Genomic DNA, 15,769 nt, shown 5'->3' on the forward strand with positions numbered 1-15,769 from the left:
TTGCCATGAAATTTGTAATTAGTTGTGGACTTGAAAGGAAATTTTGATGTGTGTAACAACTTCTGCAAATCTTTATGATCTAATTTAAGTATGACAACTACTACCATCCCACCCCGCTCTCTCATTCAGAGCACTCCAATGGCGAATCGCTGTTTTACATCATCAGCCCAAGAGACATTGTAGTGGCCAAGGAGCGGGACCAAGATGACCACATTGAATGGTTGCTGGAGAAAAAGAAATATGAAGTAAGTTTTTCGGTCTGTCAACATTTTTCTCTGTATGTAATTAATAATATCAACATTTTTAATGCAACAGTCCCAAAACACTTTATTTTTTTTTTCCTTTAGGAAGCTATGATGGCAGCTGAAATCAGCCAGAAGAATATAAAAAGACACAACATACTGGTATGTTAAGCACATGGAATATGCATTAATATGGTACTGGAGTCGAGTTTGTCTGCAAGAACATTTAAGCCCTTAAGAAAGGCATCCAACCCTTCAGAAATGTTGCATTGACTTGTTATGCTTGAGTTGAATGATGAAGCAGGCGTGATGACCTCGAAGACTAAGTCCTTTCCCTGGGTGACTGAGAGGGGAGCAGGCAGCATGAATGATCAGCTTTTAATTAGTTTTCTTAGTAGAAAGATATCCATTGATATTATGTAATTTAACAATACAGTACAGTGGTGGTGTGGTTATATCACCAGATCAGTAATCCAGCACGCCGAACAAACAGCCCAGAGACCCTGACTCAACTCCGACCAGTGTAGCAATGGTGGCGCATCAGTAGCATTGCTGCCATACAGCGCCAGAGACTCGGGTTCGATCGTGACTATGGGTGCTTGTTTGTATGGAGTTTGTACATTCATTGTCCCTAGTGTGTATAGGGAAGTGTTAATGTGGAGGATCGCTGGTCGGTGCGGATTCGGTGGGCTGACGCTTTATCTCTAAACTAAACTAAATCGCATATTTACAAATAATCTTTGTATACATTTTCAATACAATGCCTTTGCCCATTTTACCTAATTGTTTTCCATTTACTACGTTTTATTTTGCTGTAATGAATAGGGCTTCAGTCTTGTGCTTAGGAATGCACAGTATCAAAATGCCCAAAGAACGTCTCCGCCAGCCTTTTTGATTTATAGAATATCTTTGTGAACATCGTTAAGGCATGTCTTTCATAAACTAAGCACTATATTTTACTTCTTGCAACCACCAGTTACCATGCAAGACCTCCAACAGTTCTACTTTTTTTGCATCTTTCAATCATTTGTTCTAACAATTTTGCATAGCTTTCTTTCGTTTGTTCACTATCTCTCTACATCAACATCTATATCTCTTGTTCCCTTTTCCCCTGACTCTCAGTCAGAAGAAGGGTCTCGACCCGAAACGTCGCCCATTCCTTTTCTCCAGAAATGCTGTCTGACCCGCTGAGTTACTCCAGCTTTTTGTGTCTGTCTTCAGCTAAAAAATTTGAAATGATTTGTGAAAGTCAGTAGTGCATGCTAAGTGACACATGTGAGTACCTTATCAATGAATAATAACGAAGAATGGATTGGATGGAAACTTATCAATACACAATTAAATACCTGTTTGGTGGCATTTCATTTTTCAGGATATTGGCAGGGCCTATATAAACTACCTAGTGGACAAAGGAGATTACCATGGTGCTGCGAGGTATTGTTCATTCATGGATTTTGAACCTTTATCTTAAAGATTTAATTGTCAAATTTGTATTAAATAATTTGCATTGATTATGCCTTCTAGAAAATGTCAGAAGATTCTTGGCAAAAACATGGATCTCTGGGAAAATGAAGTGTATCGATTTAAAAAAATAGGCCAGCTTAAAGTAAGTTTGCCATGAATTGGCACAGTGATTTCTACTGGTACAAATATCTCTCCTATTAAACTTACATTTGTACTTGTTGTTAGCGTGAAGGGGAATGGCATGAGCAGTGGAATGGAGAACAACTTCTAGCTACGCAAAAATATAAACTACTGGAGGAACTCAGCAGACCAGGCAGCATCCACGGAGGCAACAGGTGACATTTCCGGTTGGGACCCTTCTGCACACTCATGGGCAAAAGCTGGAAAAGGGAGGTGGGAGTGAAGCAAAGGTAGGAGCTGGCAAGTGATAGATGAAAGCGGGTCTGATTGAGGGTCTCAACCCGAAATGTCACCCATTCCTTCTTTCCAGAAATGCTGCCTGTCCCGCTGAGTTACTCCATCATGCTGTGTCCACCTTAAGTGATAGATGAATAGGTGAGGTGAGGACGGTGATCAGCCGATGGGTGGAGCAAGTGACAGAGGCTAGTGGTGAAAAGGTCAAAAAGGTGTCAGGTAAGGAAAGAGGAGGAGTGAATTATAAAGCCAGATAACTCAATTCTATTGTCCTCTCTTGTCCAGTCCCTTCTAACCTACATTTGAGACACCCCACATGCTCTTCTCTACTTCAATAGTTTCCAATACCTCGGCACGCCTCATATTTACCATGGACGTCCAGTTCCTTTACACCTCCATTCCCCATCAGGAAGGCCTCAGGCCCCTCCACTTCTTCCTTGAACAGACACCTGACCAATGCCCCTCAGCGAACACTCATGACTGGCAGAACTTGGTCTCACCATTAACAACATCTGTTTCAACTTTACTTCTAACCTCCATCCTGCCCTCAAATTCGCATGGACTATCTCTGATACCTTTCTCGCCATTCTCGATCTCTCTGTCTCTATCGCAGGAGTCAGACTATCGACTGATGTCTTGCCCAGTGATTATCTGAGCCCACTGGCTTCAAAACTACTTCAACTGCATCTCCTCCCACCCTGCTTCTTGTAAGGATGCAAATACTTACTCTCAATCTCTCTGTCTCCACCACATGTCATTAGGTCATTGGAGTAGAATTAGGCCATTCGGCCCATCGTCTGCTCCGCCATTCAATCATGGCTGATCTATCTCTCCCTCCTAACCCCATTTTCCTGCCTTCTCCCCATAACCTCTGACACCTGCACTAATCAAGAATCTATCGATCTCTGCATTAAAAATATCCACTGACTTGGCCTCCACTGCCTTCTGTGGCAAATCTTCTCTTAAGGTGGGGCTTTCCATTCTAGAACATCCAAGATGTTGGCTTTCTTCATTACACGTGGCTTCTCCACTGCTCTTAAAGATGGATCCCTCACCCATGATGATTCTGTGTCGTACAGTTCTCCTCTTGCTCCCTTACCCCAAATGGAGTACGCATAGAGATTGCCTGGTCCTCACCTTTCACCCCACCAGCGTCAGTATCCAACACATCACTCTTTGATATTTCCGCCACCTTCAGTGTGAACCCACCACCATTCACGTCGCCATCCTACCCCTCTCAGCTTCCCACACACTCGAGTCAAGAGAATTTTATTGACATGTGTCCCAGATAGGACAATGAAAGCCACGTGCCCCTACATCTCCTCTCTCTCTTCCATCCAGGGGCCACAGCAGCGCTTCTAGGTGAGACAGAAGTTCACGTTGCACCTCTCCAATCTGGTTTATTGGATTTGGTGCTCCCAATGCAGCCTCCTTTACCTCAACAAGACCAAGTAACAACTACGTTACAGTTTTGCTGAATACTTGTGCTCCATGGCCAAAGCCTGCTAGAGCTCCTGGCTGCTTTTTTAATTCTCCTTCTCATTCCCATACTGCCCATTCTCTCCTTGGCCTCCTCCATTGCCAGAATTAGGTCACCAGTAAACTTAAAGAACACAACTTCATATTTCTCTTGGGTGCAACTCAACGGTATGAACATTGAAATGTCTAATTCTCCAATTTCAAATTATACCGTCCAGCCTCTCTCTTTCCCTTCGCCTCCCCTGGTGCGCACACATTTCTCCGAAATCTCCCACATTCTAGTTACCTGCTCCAAACCTTCCTCTGTATGCCTATCTCCCATCCCAAGTCCCGTATTTCTCTTTTATTTCCCCTCCATCCTGCCAGATTCATAATTAGCATCTCCTCTTTCTAATCTTATCGTTTAGTCTCCTTGTCACCTCTAGCCTTTGTCACTTAATCCACCCATCTGCCAAGCAAACCCCTCTCACCTGTATCCAACTATCACTTGCCAGACTTTGCCGTTCCCCCACCTCTCTTTTCCAGCTTTCTCCCCCACTACAAAGTCAGAAGTAGGGTCCAGAACCAAAACATCACCTGTCCATTCGCTCCATTGATGCTGCCTGACCCTCCAGCAGTTTGTATGATGCTCAAGTTGCCAGCATCTGCAATTCTTGCATCTACATGTAGCTGCTATTATACTTATGTTTGGCTCCTGTAATTTGTGCCTTTGGAAATTGCTAAATACGCTGGGGGATTTATACAGGGGATTTGACAATAAACTGGTGTTAGGCGAGTAAAATGCTGGTGGCCAGGGGGAATACATTTTAATAAGCAGGCTTGACTGGCCCATATTTCCCACAAACTTGATAACAAGCAATGCAATCCCAACTATTGAATGGTGACCATCTTCAATAAGGTAATTAACTAGAATCTATGGCCAGGATTAATTCAATTCAGCATAATTGTATTAAGGAGAAGCATAGAATTATCGTCTTACAAAATTAGTGCGCAAGAGAAGGCTACTTTGGAAATGTAGTACTGCTGAATTGTCAGGCTGCAACTGGGCTGCTCATACAAATATCCTTTCTCTCTCTGCTATTTTACTAGTGCTGTGTTAATGTGCCAATAAACGCACTTTGCAAAGTGTCTGTTTCCCCCTGCCACGGGTACCATGTAATCCCGTGCTACCTGCTCCATGGTCAGATAGTCGGTGACTAAACCGTCTCCCCCACTTAGTTTTCCAGATGAGGAGGGGGCTGTGGACCCCTAGCAGGACCATAAACAAGACCTGTCAAAGGGCGGATGAGCTTCTAGCGAGCCAACGGCCATTCACACTTCAGTAGAAGTTGCGATCACTGTCTTGTAGCCTTGTAAGAAATGATGATAAAGCACACACACTGATTGGGGATGATCAGCCTTGATCACATTGAATGGCGGTGCTGGCTCGAAGGGCCGAATGGCCTACTCCTGCACCTATTGTCAATTGTCTATAAAATCCGATACTTCCAGCGGCAGTAGTCTGCAGGAACTGGAGGACAGACGTGTGGTGCATCCGTCACCATTCCTGTTGGAAACCAGCACCCCTGCATCACTAATTTTTTTAACGATGATGAATGAATGAATGTTTTGCCATCACTGACATTAACATTTCTAATTTGTTGTGGTGATTCACCAATGCCCATTGGATCATCAAAGAAGTCCATACTTTGAAGTCAAGAGGAATAAATATTGGCTTTAAAAAAGTATTTTAAGGTTTCAAATACCCTTTTGATAGCATTACCTCTTTTAAACCGTAACCCACTACATGGCCTGCTGGAAGAGATGAGAGTTTTTTCTGCTCCAAACAGAGATCTAATTTTTCCTCATGCTGCCTCTGCAAGGCCAGCAGCATAATCACGGATGAGTTGCGCCCTGGCTATTCCCTCTTCTCCCCTCTCCCATCAGGCAAAAGGCATAGAAGTGTGAAAACGCACACCTCCAGATTCAGGGACAGTTTCTTCCCAGCTGTTATCAGGCAACTGAACCATCCTACCACAACCAGAGAGCTGAACTACTATCTACCTCTTTGTTGACCCTCGGACTATCCTTGATTGGACTTTGCTGGCTTTATCTTCCACTAAATCTTATTCCCTTATCATGTGTCTATACACTGTAAATGGCTTGATTATCATCATTGTCTTTCTACTGATTGGATAGCATGTAACAAAAGCTTTTCACTGTACCTCGGTACACATGACAATAAACTGGAACTGATACATGCTCCAAAATGGAAATGGCAGCTGGTATTTTTGTCACAATCTTGAGACAATGCCATATTCACAGCCTAAATAATCACAAACTAAACTATGACAAGACATAAGCAAATAGTTTCAGGGGTCACAGTGTGGAACAATTACATCTGGCAACAGCCGGGGGGGGGGGCCTTCATTTCTTCTGTGGGTGAGCTCGCATCCAAACCAATTTCCCAATATATATATATAGTGCTTGATTGTTATAACAATTGGAAACTGGAACATTTCTCAAACATCTGTTGCAGCATTTTCTCCTGGGATGGGTGTGAAGCTCTGTGCAATGCTTCAAAAGGCATCTGCCTGGCAAGTTTTAAGAATGTTAGTAACACTAACAGCAGATATTAATTTCCCATTTAATATCCATTTCCTTCCACAGATTGTTCTGACCCACTGAGTTCCTCCAGTAGTTTGTTTTTTCTCAAGATTACAGCATCGACAGTGTGTACTGTGTCTCCAGAAGATATTAAATGTCACTGTTGTCAATATTTTCATGTGACAACTATATGTACTTATACAAAGTTATTTGTTCCTTTTAGGCAATTAGTAGATACTTGCCCAGAGGTGACCTGCGCCTGAGGCCTGCTATATATGAAATGATTCTGTACGAGTTCTTGGAGAGTGATTATGAGGTATTGTAGTCATTTATGGATTGGCACAGGGCAATGTAAAAGTGATGGGTGATGCTGGCCCTAAGATTTCAACTGTGATTGTGTATTTTGATGGGTCACTATTGCACATTATCTTCTGTGCTGAACAATTCTTTCATCGAATGGTGAGAATATACCACATCAACTTGGGAGCACACTCTGCTACAACCTTTAACTGCCTTGCAGCTCTTCTGATTAGAGTCATAGAGTGATACAGTGTGGAAACAGGCCCTTCGGCCCAACTCGCCCACACCAGCCAACAATGTCCCAGTTACCCTAGTTCCACTTGCCTGCGCTTGGTCCATATCCCTCCAAACCTGTCCTATCCATGTACCTGTCCAACTGTTTCTTAGACAATAAGAAAGTCCCATCCTCAACTACCTTCTCTGGCAGCTTGTTCCATACACCCACCTGTAAAAAAGTTACCCCTCGGATTCTTTTTTTCCCTTCACCTTGAACCTACGTCCTCTGGTCCTCGATTCCCCTACTCTGGGTAAAAGACTCTGTGCATCTACCCAATCTATTCCTCTAATTATTATGTATACCTCTATAAGATCTCCCCTCATCCTCCTACGCTCCATGGAATAGAGACCCAGCCTACTCAACCTCTCCCTACAGCTCACACCCTCAAGTCCTGGCAACATCCTCGTAAATCTTTTCTGACCTCTTTCAAGCTTGACAATATCTTTCCTACAACATGGTGCCCAGAACTGAACACAGTATTCTAAATGCGGTCTCACCAACGTCTTATACAATTTTGCTGTGAAGATCTCTTTGGACCCTGCCCATCTGCCTAATATGGGGGTGGCGGCTCCTCCTCTTAAGGGTGTGGGTTCTGAGATCCCACCCCTCCTGCCACCTTGAAACATTTAAAAGTATTTTTTTTTTAAACTGAAACAATTACAAAGAATAAAATACTGAAAATAAATAGAGTGCGAGGGCAAATGGCTGCATCTGGTGTTAATTCATCTGAGTTGCTCTGGGCTACCTCCAGTTAATCCTCCACATTGGAACAATGCTATGATCCTTTTACATGTGCTTGAGATGGCAAGCATTTCACAAATTAGTTTCACATAGTCATAGCGTGGAAACAGGCCTCTGGGCTTAATTTGCCCGCAACGGCCAACATGTCCCACGTACACTAATCGCACCTGCCCACATTTGGCACAAATCTCTCCAAACCTGTCCTATCCATGTACCTGTCTAACTGTTTCTTAAACGTTGGGATAGTCCCTGCCTCAACTACCTCCTCTAGCAGCTTGTTCCATACACACATCACCCTTTGTGTGAAAAAGTTATAGTTACCCCTCAGATTCCTATTAAATCTTTTCCTCTTCACCTTAAAATTGTCTCCTCTGATCCTCAATTCACCTACTCCGGGCAAGAGTGAGCATCATTTGTCATCAAAAAGATCATATTATTGACAGTAAATAGACACAAAATGCTGGAGTAACTCAGCGGGACAGGCAGCATGTCTGGAGAGAATGAATGGGTGACGTTTCGGGTCGACACACTTCTTCAGTCTGATGTCAGTCTGAAGAAGGGTCTCAACCACGAAACGTCACCCATTCCTTCTCTCCAGAGATGCTGCCTGTCCCGCTGAGTTAATCCAGCATTTTGTGTCTATCTTAGGTTTAAACCAGCATCTGCAGTTCCTTCCTGCATATTATTGAAAGTGCCTGTTTCTCTCTGTACTGTACTGTACTAGCAAAACAAACCTAATTATGTGATGCTTTCTCTGGAATGGGAGCTTCACTAGTTTCTGACAGATTACAGTGCTCCCATTGATGAACAAAGTATGAACATTGGTAATGAATCCAAAATCTTTTCCGTTCCCAAATACAGCTGTAGAAAGACTGCATTTGACAACCACGTACAGTGTTCTCAGCTTTCTATTACCAAGATGTGGAAATTCAAACTGAGAAAGTAGAAAAGTGGAATTGCAATTCTTTAATACACTTGTACCAGGAAATACATTTCTGTGTGGATTGTTTCCTTAATTATTCATCATAGGCATATCGAATATAGACCTCTGATTTGCAGTTTCATGGGAGCCACAAGCTAGGCTAATATTGCAAGAGGGATCCCACCACAATTCCTGCAACATTGCACCCTTTATTTCTTAAAAAAACACTTAAAACTTAGTTTCTCGTTTCCACCAATGCTGCAGAAAGTAGAATGGCCTTATTTCCACATTGGCACACTGAACACAAGAGGATAGGAGCAAGAGTAGAACACCAGGCCTCTTCATGCCTGTCTTCCATTCAATATAATCATTGTTAAACTATACTGGGCTCGATTCCTCTTCTGTACCAACAGTTAAAGAAATAGTTTATTGATATCCATTTCTCAAGTCCTCCATTTGTTGTTCTATTGTTCTATCTTGTAAGAATAAAGCTTCCACGGTGGTCAGTTGGATGAGATGTTCCTTAAACTGAACATTCAAGCTCGCCTCCGTTTATTTTCTATTCCTTAATTGTATGTTATGTAAATCTAGTTTTAGCAACACTTGATCAGAGTATAAAAATAAACAAGCTGGGCAACAAAGTTGTAATCTATATGTCCAATAAAGCTGTGGCTGTTTATTCATTTATGCTAATGACACACACACATACTGTCTGGTTTTTAGGGGGATTTTTGGACATACAACGCGGAAACAGGTCCTTCGGCCCACCAAGTCTGCACCGACCAGTGATTCCCGCACATTAACACTAGCCTGCACACACTAGGGACAGTTTTACATTGTACCATCCAATTAACCTACATCTTTGGAATGTGGGAGGAAACCGAAGATCTCGGAGAAAACCCACGCAGGTCAAGGGGAGAATGTACAAACTCCGTACAGACAAGCACCCGTAATCAGGATCGAAGCCGGGGCTCTGGCACTGTAAGGCAGCAACTCTACCGCTGTGCCACCATGCCACCCCTTCTAAACATTCTGCTTCTAAAGGTTCAGTATGCCTTTGTAGTCACATGACAGCAGCAGTTGGGATTGAGAATTTGAATCTCTTATCTAAAGTGCAATTGATTATTTACAGTTAAGAACAAAATTCCTAAAACAGAACAGAAGAATATTCCCAATGTTGGGAGTTCTCTACACGGAAAAATAGTTCCGCATCATTCGGTAGTTCCATCTCACACTGACTTGGTATAGTTCTTACATTTTTGATATGTCTTGTGCTTAGCTGCTGATATCATATAATGGCCACTCAATGGTAGGGAAATGCTGCATCCTGTGGGTACACCCAACGTTATGGCATTACTGGAGGAAAGGACATTAATGCCGATGTGATCAAAATATAGCACAGTGAAATAATCCACTTCAATACAAGTATTGCCCAAGTAAGGACTTCTGTCTAGCTGAAGAACACAAAATTATTCTGCATTCCTCAGTATGACAGGGGGGCTATCTTAAACTAGATCTCAGGATAAATCCACCATCAGACTTCCTTCCTTTGTTATGTGGAGGATGCATCTATTCAGAGAGCGGAGACTTAACCAATGATACGTCTGGACTTTTAACCTTTGCACATTGCTCTTTTTCTCAAGGGGTTTGCATCCTTGATAAGAGAGTGGCCAGGTGACATATATAATAATATGGCCGTAGTCCGCTCCGTCTTGGATCATTTGGATGGGGCTCCAAATAATCGAACCCTGCTGACAACTCTAGCGGAATTGTGAGTATCTGGCTCCACATGTCTATTTGTAACAATTTGATGAAGGGACCAATTAGTAGATACAAGAATGTATTTAAGAAAGTGACTAGAACATGGCAACAATCTTGTTGTTGAATCTGAATATACAAATTATTTTAAGTGTATTGGGAGACATTTTATAATGTCATCGGGGAGAGTACCACTAGATTAGGTGAACATGTCTAAATGGCTTAAATAACCTAGTGAGAATGCTAACATAATGAATGAGAAAGGTTATTCTGCACATTTGAATTCACTAATTAATAATGCCTCTAGACCCATCTCCCCTCTGTTCTGTTTGATTATTTGCTATTCTGTGAGTAGTATTTTGTACTATGTACTATGTTAATTCGTATCCTTTCTTGTTCTGTACATACAGTGTGTATATTCTGCAGTGACCTCCGGAAGAACATGGTGCATTTTTATCTGCTGTGTATTTGTCTATTTGTTTTTACCTTTCCAATGATTGGTTTTGCTTAAAAGATTCATTATCTTCCTGCATTGTGAATAGGGCAAATGCAATGACACAGCAACATGGAAGCATGATGCCATACAATGTACAATATTGGATATGTTGCATTAGATTTCTTTAATTTTGAAAGAGCAGGTTACACCTGGTAATGGAGTTAACAATTGTTTTTTGCTATTCTCAGGTACACGTATGACCAGCGTTATGATAAAGCCCTCGAAATTTACTTAAAGCTGCGACATAAAGATGTCTTCCAGCTCATACACAAGCACAATCTCTTTAGTTCCATAAAGGATAAAATAGTTCTCCTCATGGAATTTGATAGAGAGGTATGTAAGTTTAATGCACATCGTGCATTGGGGGGAATCAAAGGACAATGGGGACCCGGCGTGGGGGGACTGGGGGGGGGGGGGGGGGGAGGGGGGGGAACTGTGGGGGGGGGGGGGGGGACAAAAGGGGGAGCCGGTGTGCTTTGTAACTTTGTCAGTGCCAGAGGTGGCTGCTATTTGTATACATTGTGTATGAAAGCATAGAATCTCACCGTGTCTTGTCACATCTGACAATAAAGTATTCCTATTCCTGCTCAGTTATTGCTTTTCACTTGATCGGATAACCTTTTAAAAATCAAGTCTGATGATCTTTTGATTACATCGAATTTCATATAGAAATCCTGTATTGAGGGGGGAAGTGAGGCTTCGGGAAGAGTGAAGAGGTAACATAGAGGTTGACTGATGCGGGGTAAATTAGCTAAATTCTGAGGAGACCCTTGTAGTTAGTGAGAGCTCCAGCAAGTAGGGCAGTGTTCTGGGGTACGATGGCTGAAGGCTTGTGCTGATGGTAGGATGGGGAGGAACCAGAATTTTAAAAGGCCTGATGGGAAGAGTTTAGTGTGTGATGAAAGGAAATGTGTTCAGTAGGCTCTGGTATAAGGCAAGAGGTAAGGTTAGAATCCAGTGAATTCTATATATTACCTGATGGAATGTGTAGTGTTGCAGTCACTGTCTCCAATCATGAGATGGTTCAAAGATTGTCAGTCATTTGCAACCTTTCGAGAATGTAAATCATGAGGGGGGGGGGACAATTACATTGCAATGATTGAGTTGAGGCAGGGCCTATCCCATTGACAAGATGGCGGCCATGAGGCTTGCCGCAGTACAAGCAGTGTTCCTGTCTGCCGTTTTAGTGTCTGCGTTATTTGTTTGCAAAGTGTCGTGCTTAATCCAGTACTCCCGTTTGGAGCTTTTAAACCTCAGCGATTCGGGCCCATCTACATCCTTGCTGGAGGAGAAATAACGGGACTTAAACATCTCAAGCAACTCTACATCATGGCTGCTGGCCAAAAAGGGCCGCCGCACCGGCACCTTTGCCAGGTTCAGGAGACGCCCTTATCGGCCACCGCTCCCAGCCCTTCTGCTGTCAAACGTCAGATCCCTCCGGCACAAAATGGATGAACTCCAACTTATGATACAAACGAACAAAGACTACAGTGACTGCTCTGCAATCTGCCTGACAGAGACCTGGCTGGATCAATCAGTACCTGACCAAGCGGTAACACTTCCAGGTTTCACATTACATCGTGCCGATAGATCATCCAAACTATCGCACAAGGCAAAAGGCGGTGGTGTTTGCATAATGATGAACGCTGATGTACAAATTCTACAGAACTAACTCATGTATGCTCCCCGCACCTGGAATACCTCACTGTCAAATGCAGACCATCATTCCTCCCACGGGAGTTCGCATCAGTAATTATGATCTGTGTTTACATTCCACCTGAGGCTAACGCTAACACCATCACAGCCGAGTTAGCCAACTACGCCTCCTCAGTGGAAAACCCACACCCGGACACAGCAGTCATCGTCCTTGGGGACTTTAACCAGACCAATTTGTCATCTGAGCTCCCCGGCTACCATCAGCAGGTAACTTGCCCCAGCAGAGGGACCAACACGCTGGACCACTGCTATACTACCATCAAAGAGGCTTACCGTGCATTCCCGAGGGCTCCGCTGGGCAGGTCCGACCACGCAATGCTGCTGCTAATTCCACAATACAGGCAAAAAGTCAAATCCTCCAAGACACCAAGAAAACTTGTCCGGTGCTGGTCCCCTGAAGCCATCGAAAAACTCTGGGGCTGTTTCGCGTGCACAGACTGGAATGTTTTCCATGCTGCAGGTGACTTCCATGACGCCACCGTTGCAGTGACGTCATACGTTAACTACTGCGTGGACCTGTGCATACCACTCAAAAAAGTCAAACACTACAATAATAATAAACCGTGGTTTAACAAGGACATTAAAAAAATTAAGAAAGGAGAAAAACTCAGCACATCTGGCAGGAAACAAAGAACAATATATGGCTGCCAAATACAAACTGAGATCTGCTATAAGAAGAGCCAAATCTAACTATGCCACTAAACTAGAAGAACAAATCACTACTAGTGACATACGTTTCATCTGGAAAAAACTCCAAAACATGACGAACTACAAAAAGAAACCCACCCCCAAACCTGACAGCGACAATCAGCTTCCTGATACACTCAACTTTTTCTATGGGAGGTTTGAGCAGGCACCGGCTCCACCACCATCTCCCCCCGACCCCCTCCCACCCCCCCCTTTCACCATCTACGAGGAGGAGGTGAGGAGCATCTTCAGGGGACTTAAGAGGAATAAAGCCCCCGGCCCAGATAACATCAGCCCCTCCGTTCTCCACCACTGCGCTGCAGAACTGGCTGGGGTTTTTACCAACATCTTCAACACCTCCCTCTGTCAAAGCTCAGTACCCAATTGCTTCAAATAATCCATTATCATCCTGGTTCCCAAGGCCAAGACCATCTCCTGCCTCAATGACTATAGACCCATTGCCTTGACATCGGCAGTCATGAAATCATTTGAGAGCATCATACTCAATCACCTGAAAACTGTCACCACCCCACTCATGGACCCATACCAATTTGCATACAAAGCCAACAGGTCAGTTGAGGACACCGTCAACTTAGCAACTCATCACATTCTGAACCACCTGGAGTCCGCAAACACATATGCCCGCAACCTGTTCCTGGATTTCAGCTCTGCATTCAATACAATAAACCCGGTCAAACTGTTCAATACATTACTGGACATAAACATTGACCCATGCATCTATCACTGGATTCACAGCTTTCTCTGGAACAGGCAACAGAGGGTGAGGATCAACAATCCTCCCCTCTGTTCCTCAGTACAGACACACCCCAAGGCTGTGTTCTCTCACCCTGGCTATTCTCCCTTTACACAAACCAGCTCACATCCCACCACAGCTCCGTCAACCTGTACAAGTACGCGGACGACTCAAACATCATAGGATTCATCACCAACAACCAAGAAACTGAATACCGTGCACAGGTCCACCAAGCAGTGACCTGGTGCACAGACCATGATCTCTTACTCAATTCAAAAACAAAAGAACTCATCATCGACCCAAGACGCCAGCCATCCCCCAAAACTCCTGTGCTCATTAAAGGTGAATCCATCTCCATCACTGACACATTCAAACTCCTTGGAACCCAAATCAGCAACAACCTCAAATGGAGGACAAACGCAGACCACATCTATGGAAAAGCCCAGCAAAGACTTTTCCATCTCCGACAGCTCAGGAAGTTCAGAGTAAGGTCTCATCTCATGCTCCGCTTCTATACAGCCATCATCGAAAGCATCCTCACTTCATCCATCACAGTCTTGTTCGGCAGTCTCGACTCACTCTCCCGGAAGAAATTACAGTGCATCATCAACAGGGCATCAACAATTATTGGCTTACCCCTACCATCCCTTGAATCACTTTACCACAAACGAACATTACACAGAGCCCGCAAGATCATCTCTGATCCTACTCACCCTGCACACTATGCCTTTCAGCAACTGCCCTCTGGGAGGCGTTACAGGACAATTGCCTCCAAAACAAACCGCTTCAAAAACAGTTTAATTCCCACTGCAATTAACATTTTAAACTCTGTACAGTGAGGAATAAGAATAAGCATGGCTCTTATGTATTATGTAATGTGTCTGTCTGTATGTATATCTATGTTATATGTTTAATGTTGATGAAATGTTGGAACCTGTACCGAGCTGTACTGATAACAAATTCCACCAGCCTGGCTGTGTGGTCATTAAAATACAAAACAAATACAATACAATACAATACAATACAAAATTTTCCTCACTTTCCATGCTGCTCGACAGTTCATTCTTAGGCTTGGCTTTCATCCAGCTGTTCGTATCAGTAACCACAGTCTTTTTAACCTCTGTCTTTCACAGTAGTTCCATTATGAGAAGGTAATCTGCATCTCGAACAGTAATTATTTATCTGTTCCTCAAAGTAAGAATGGAGGTAGTTAATATTTATAAAAAGTAAACGGACACCAATCTATATGATTTTGCATTTCTAGTTGTGAAGTGCCAGTGGATTAATAGACCCGGTAGGAAATATCTTAAGAGGTCCATTTGGTTACTTGGTACAATTGCTAGACAGTCAACTTTTCGCAAGCCAATACATTTGTAAAGGTCCTCAGTAACACTTAGTGATCAGGGATGAATATGTTGGGTGAATCTTTCATTGTAACTGGTCCAGAGAATGCCGCCCAGTCTTCTTTTATCATTGGTGATTATCTTAGCCAGCAGAAACCAGGCATCCGTATAACATGTAGATCTCTCCAAATGTATTTGGTCAATGCTAGCATGGAATTTTAGTGATGGCTGTAAAGAAGAGATATAACTTTGTCAATATGTTGCTTATGCTATTCTGCCTCGTGTGCATGAGGAATCCCGCTGTCAATATCACTGAGGCAGAAAGGAGCTTTTCTTCTCATCTCCAACAATCTCATAGAAACATAGAAAATAGGTGCAGGATTAGGCCATTCGGCCCTTCAAGCCTGCACAGCCATTCAATATGATCATGGTGATCATCCAACTCAGTATCCTGTACCTGCCTTCTCTCCATACCCCCTGATCCCTTTAGCCACAAGGGCCACATCTAACTCCCTCTTAAATATAGCCAATGAACTGGCCTCAACTACCTTCTGTGGCAGAGAATTCCACAGATTCACCACTCTCTGTGT

The 15,769-nt window shown here is 43.3% G+C and overlaps 1 protein-coding gene across 3 annotated transcripts in view; it reads left to right on the forward strand.

The window, feature by feature from the left end:
• The window catches only part of vps41 (VPS41 subunit of HOPS complex), a 179,654-nt gene that overhangs the window by 126,799 nt on the left and 37,086 nt on the right, over positions 1–15,769 (forward strand). For all 3 annotated transcript variants that reach the window (XM_055633832.1, XM_055633833.1, XM_055633834.1), the window contains 7 exons: positions 130–245; positions 348–404; positions 1,615–1,676; positions 1,767–1,848; positions 6,409–6,501; positions 10,069–10,196; positions 10,868–11,012. In XM_055633832.1, the coding sequence (XP_055489807.1) occupies positions 130–245; positions 348–404; positions 1,615–1,676; positions 1,767–1,848; positions 6,409–6,501; positions 10,069–10,196; positions 10,868–11,012 (683 nt within the window). The remainder of the gene's footprint in view (positions 1–129; positions 246–347; positions 405–1,614; positions 1,677–1,766; positions 1,849–6,408; positions 6,502–10,068; positions 10,197–10,867; positions 11,013–15,769) is intronic.

The sequence above is a fragment of the Leucoraja erinacea genome, chromosome 4 (genome assembly GCF_028641065.1).
Source record: "Leucoraja erinacea ecotype New England chromosome 4, Leri_hhj_1, whole genome shotgun sequence".
Lineage (NCBI taxonomy): Eukaryota > Metazoa > Chordata > Chondrichthyes > Rajiformes > Rajidae > Leucoraja > Leucoraja erinaceus.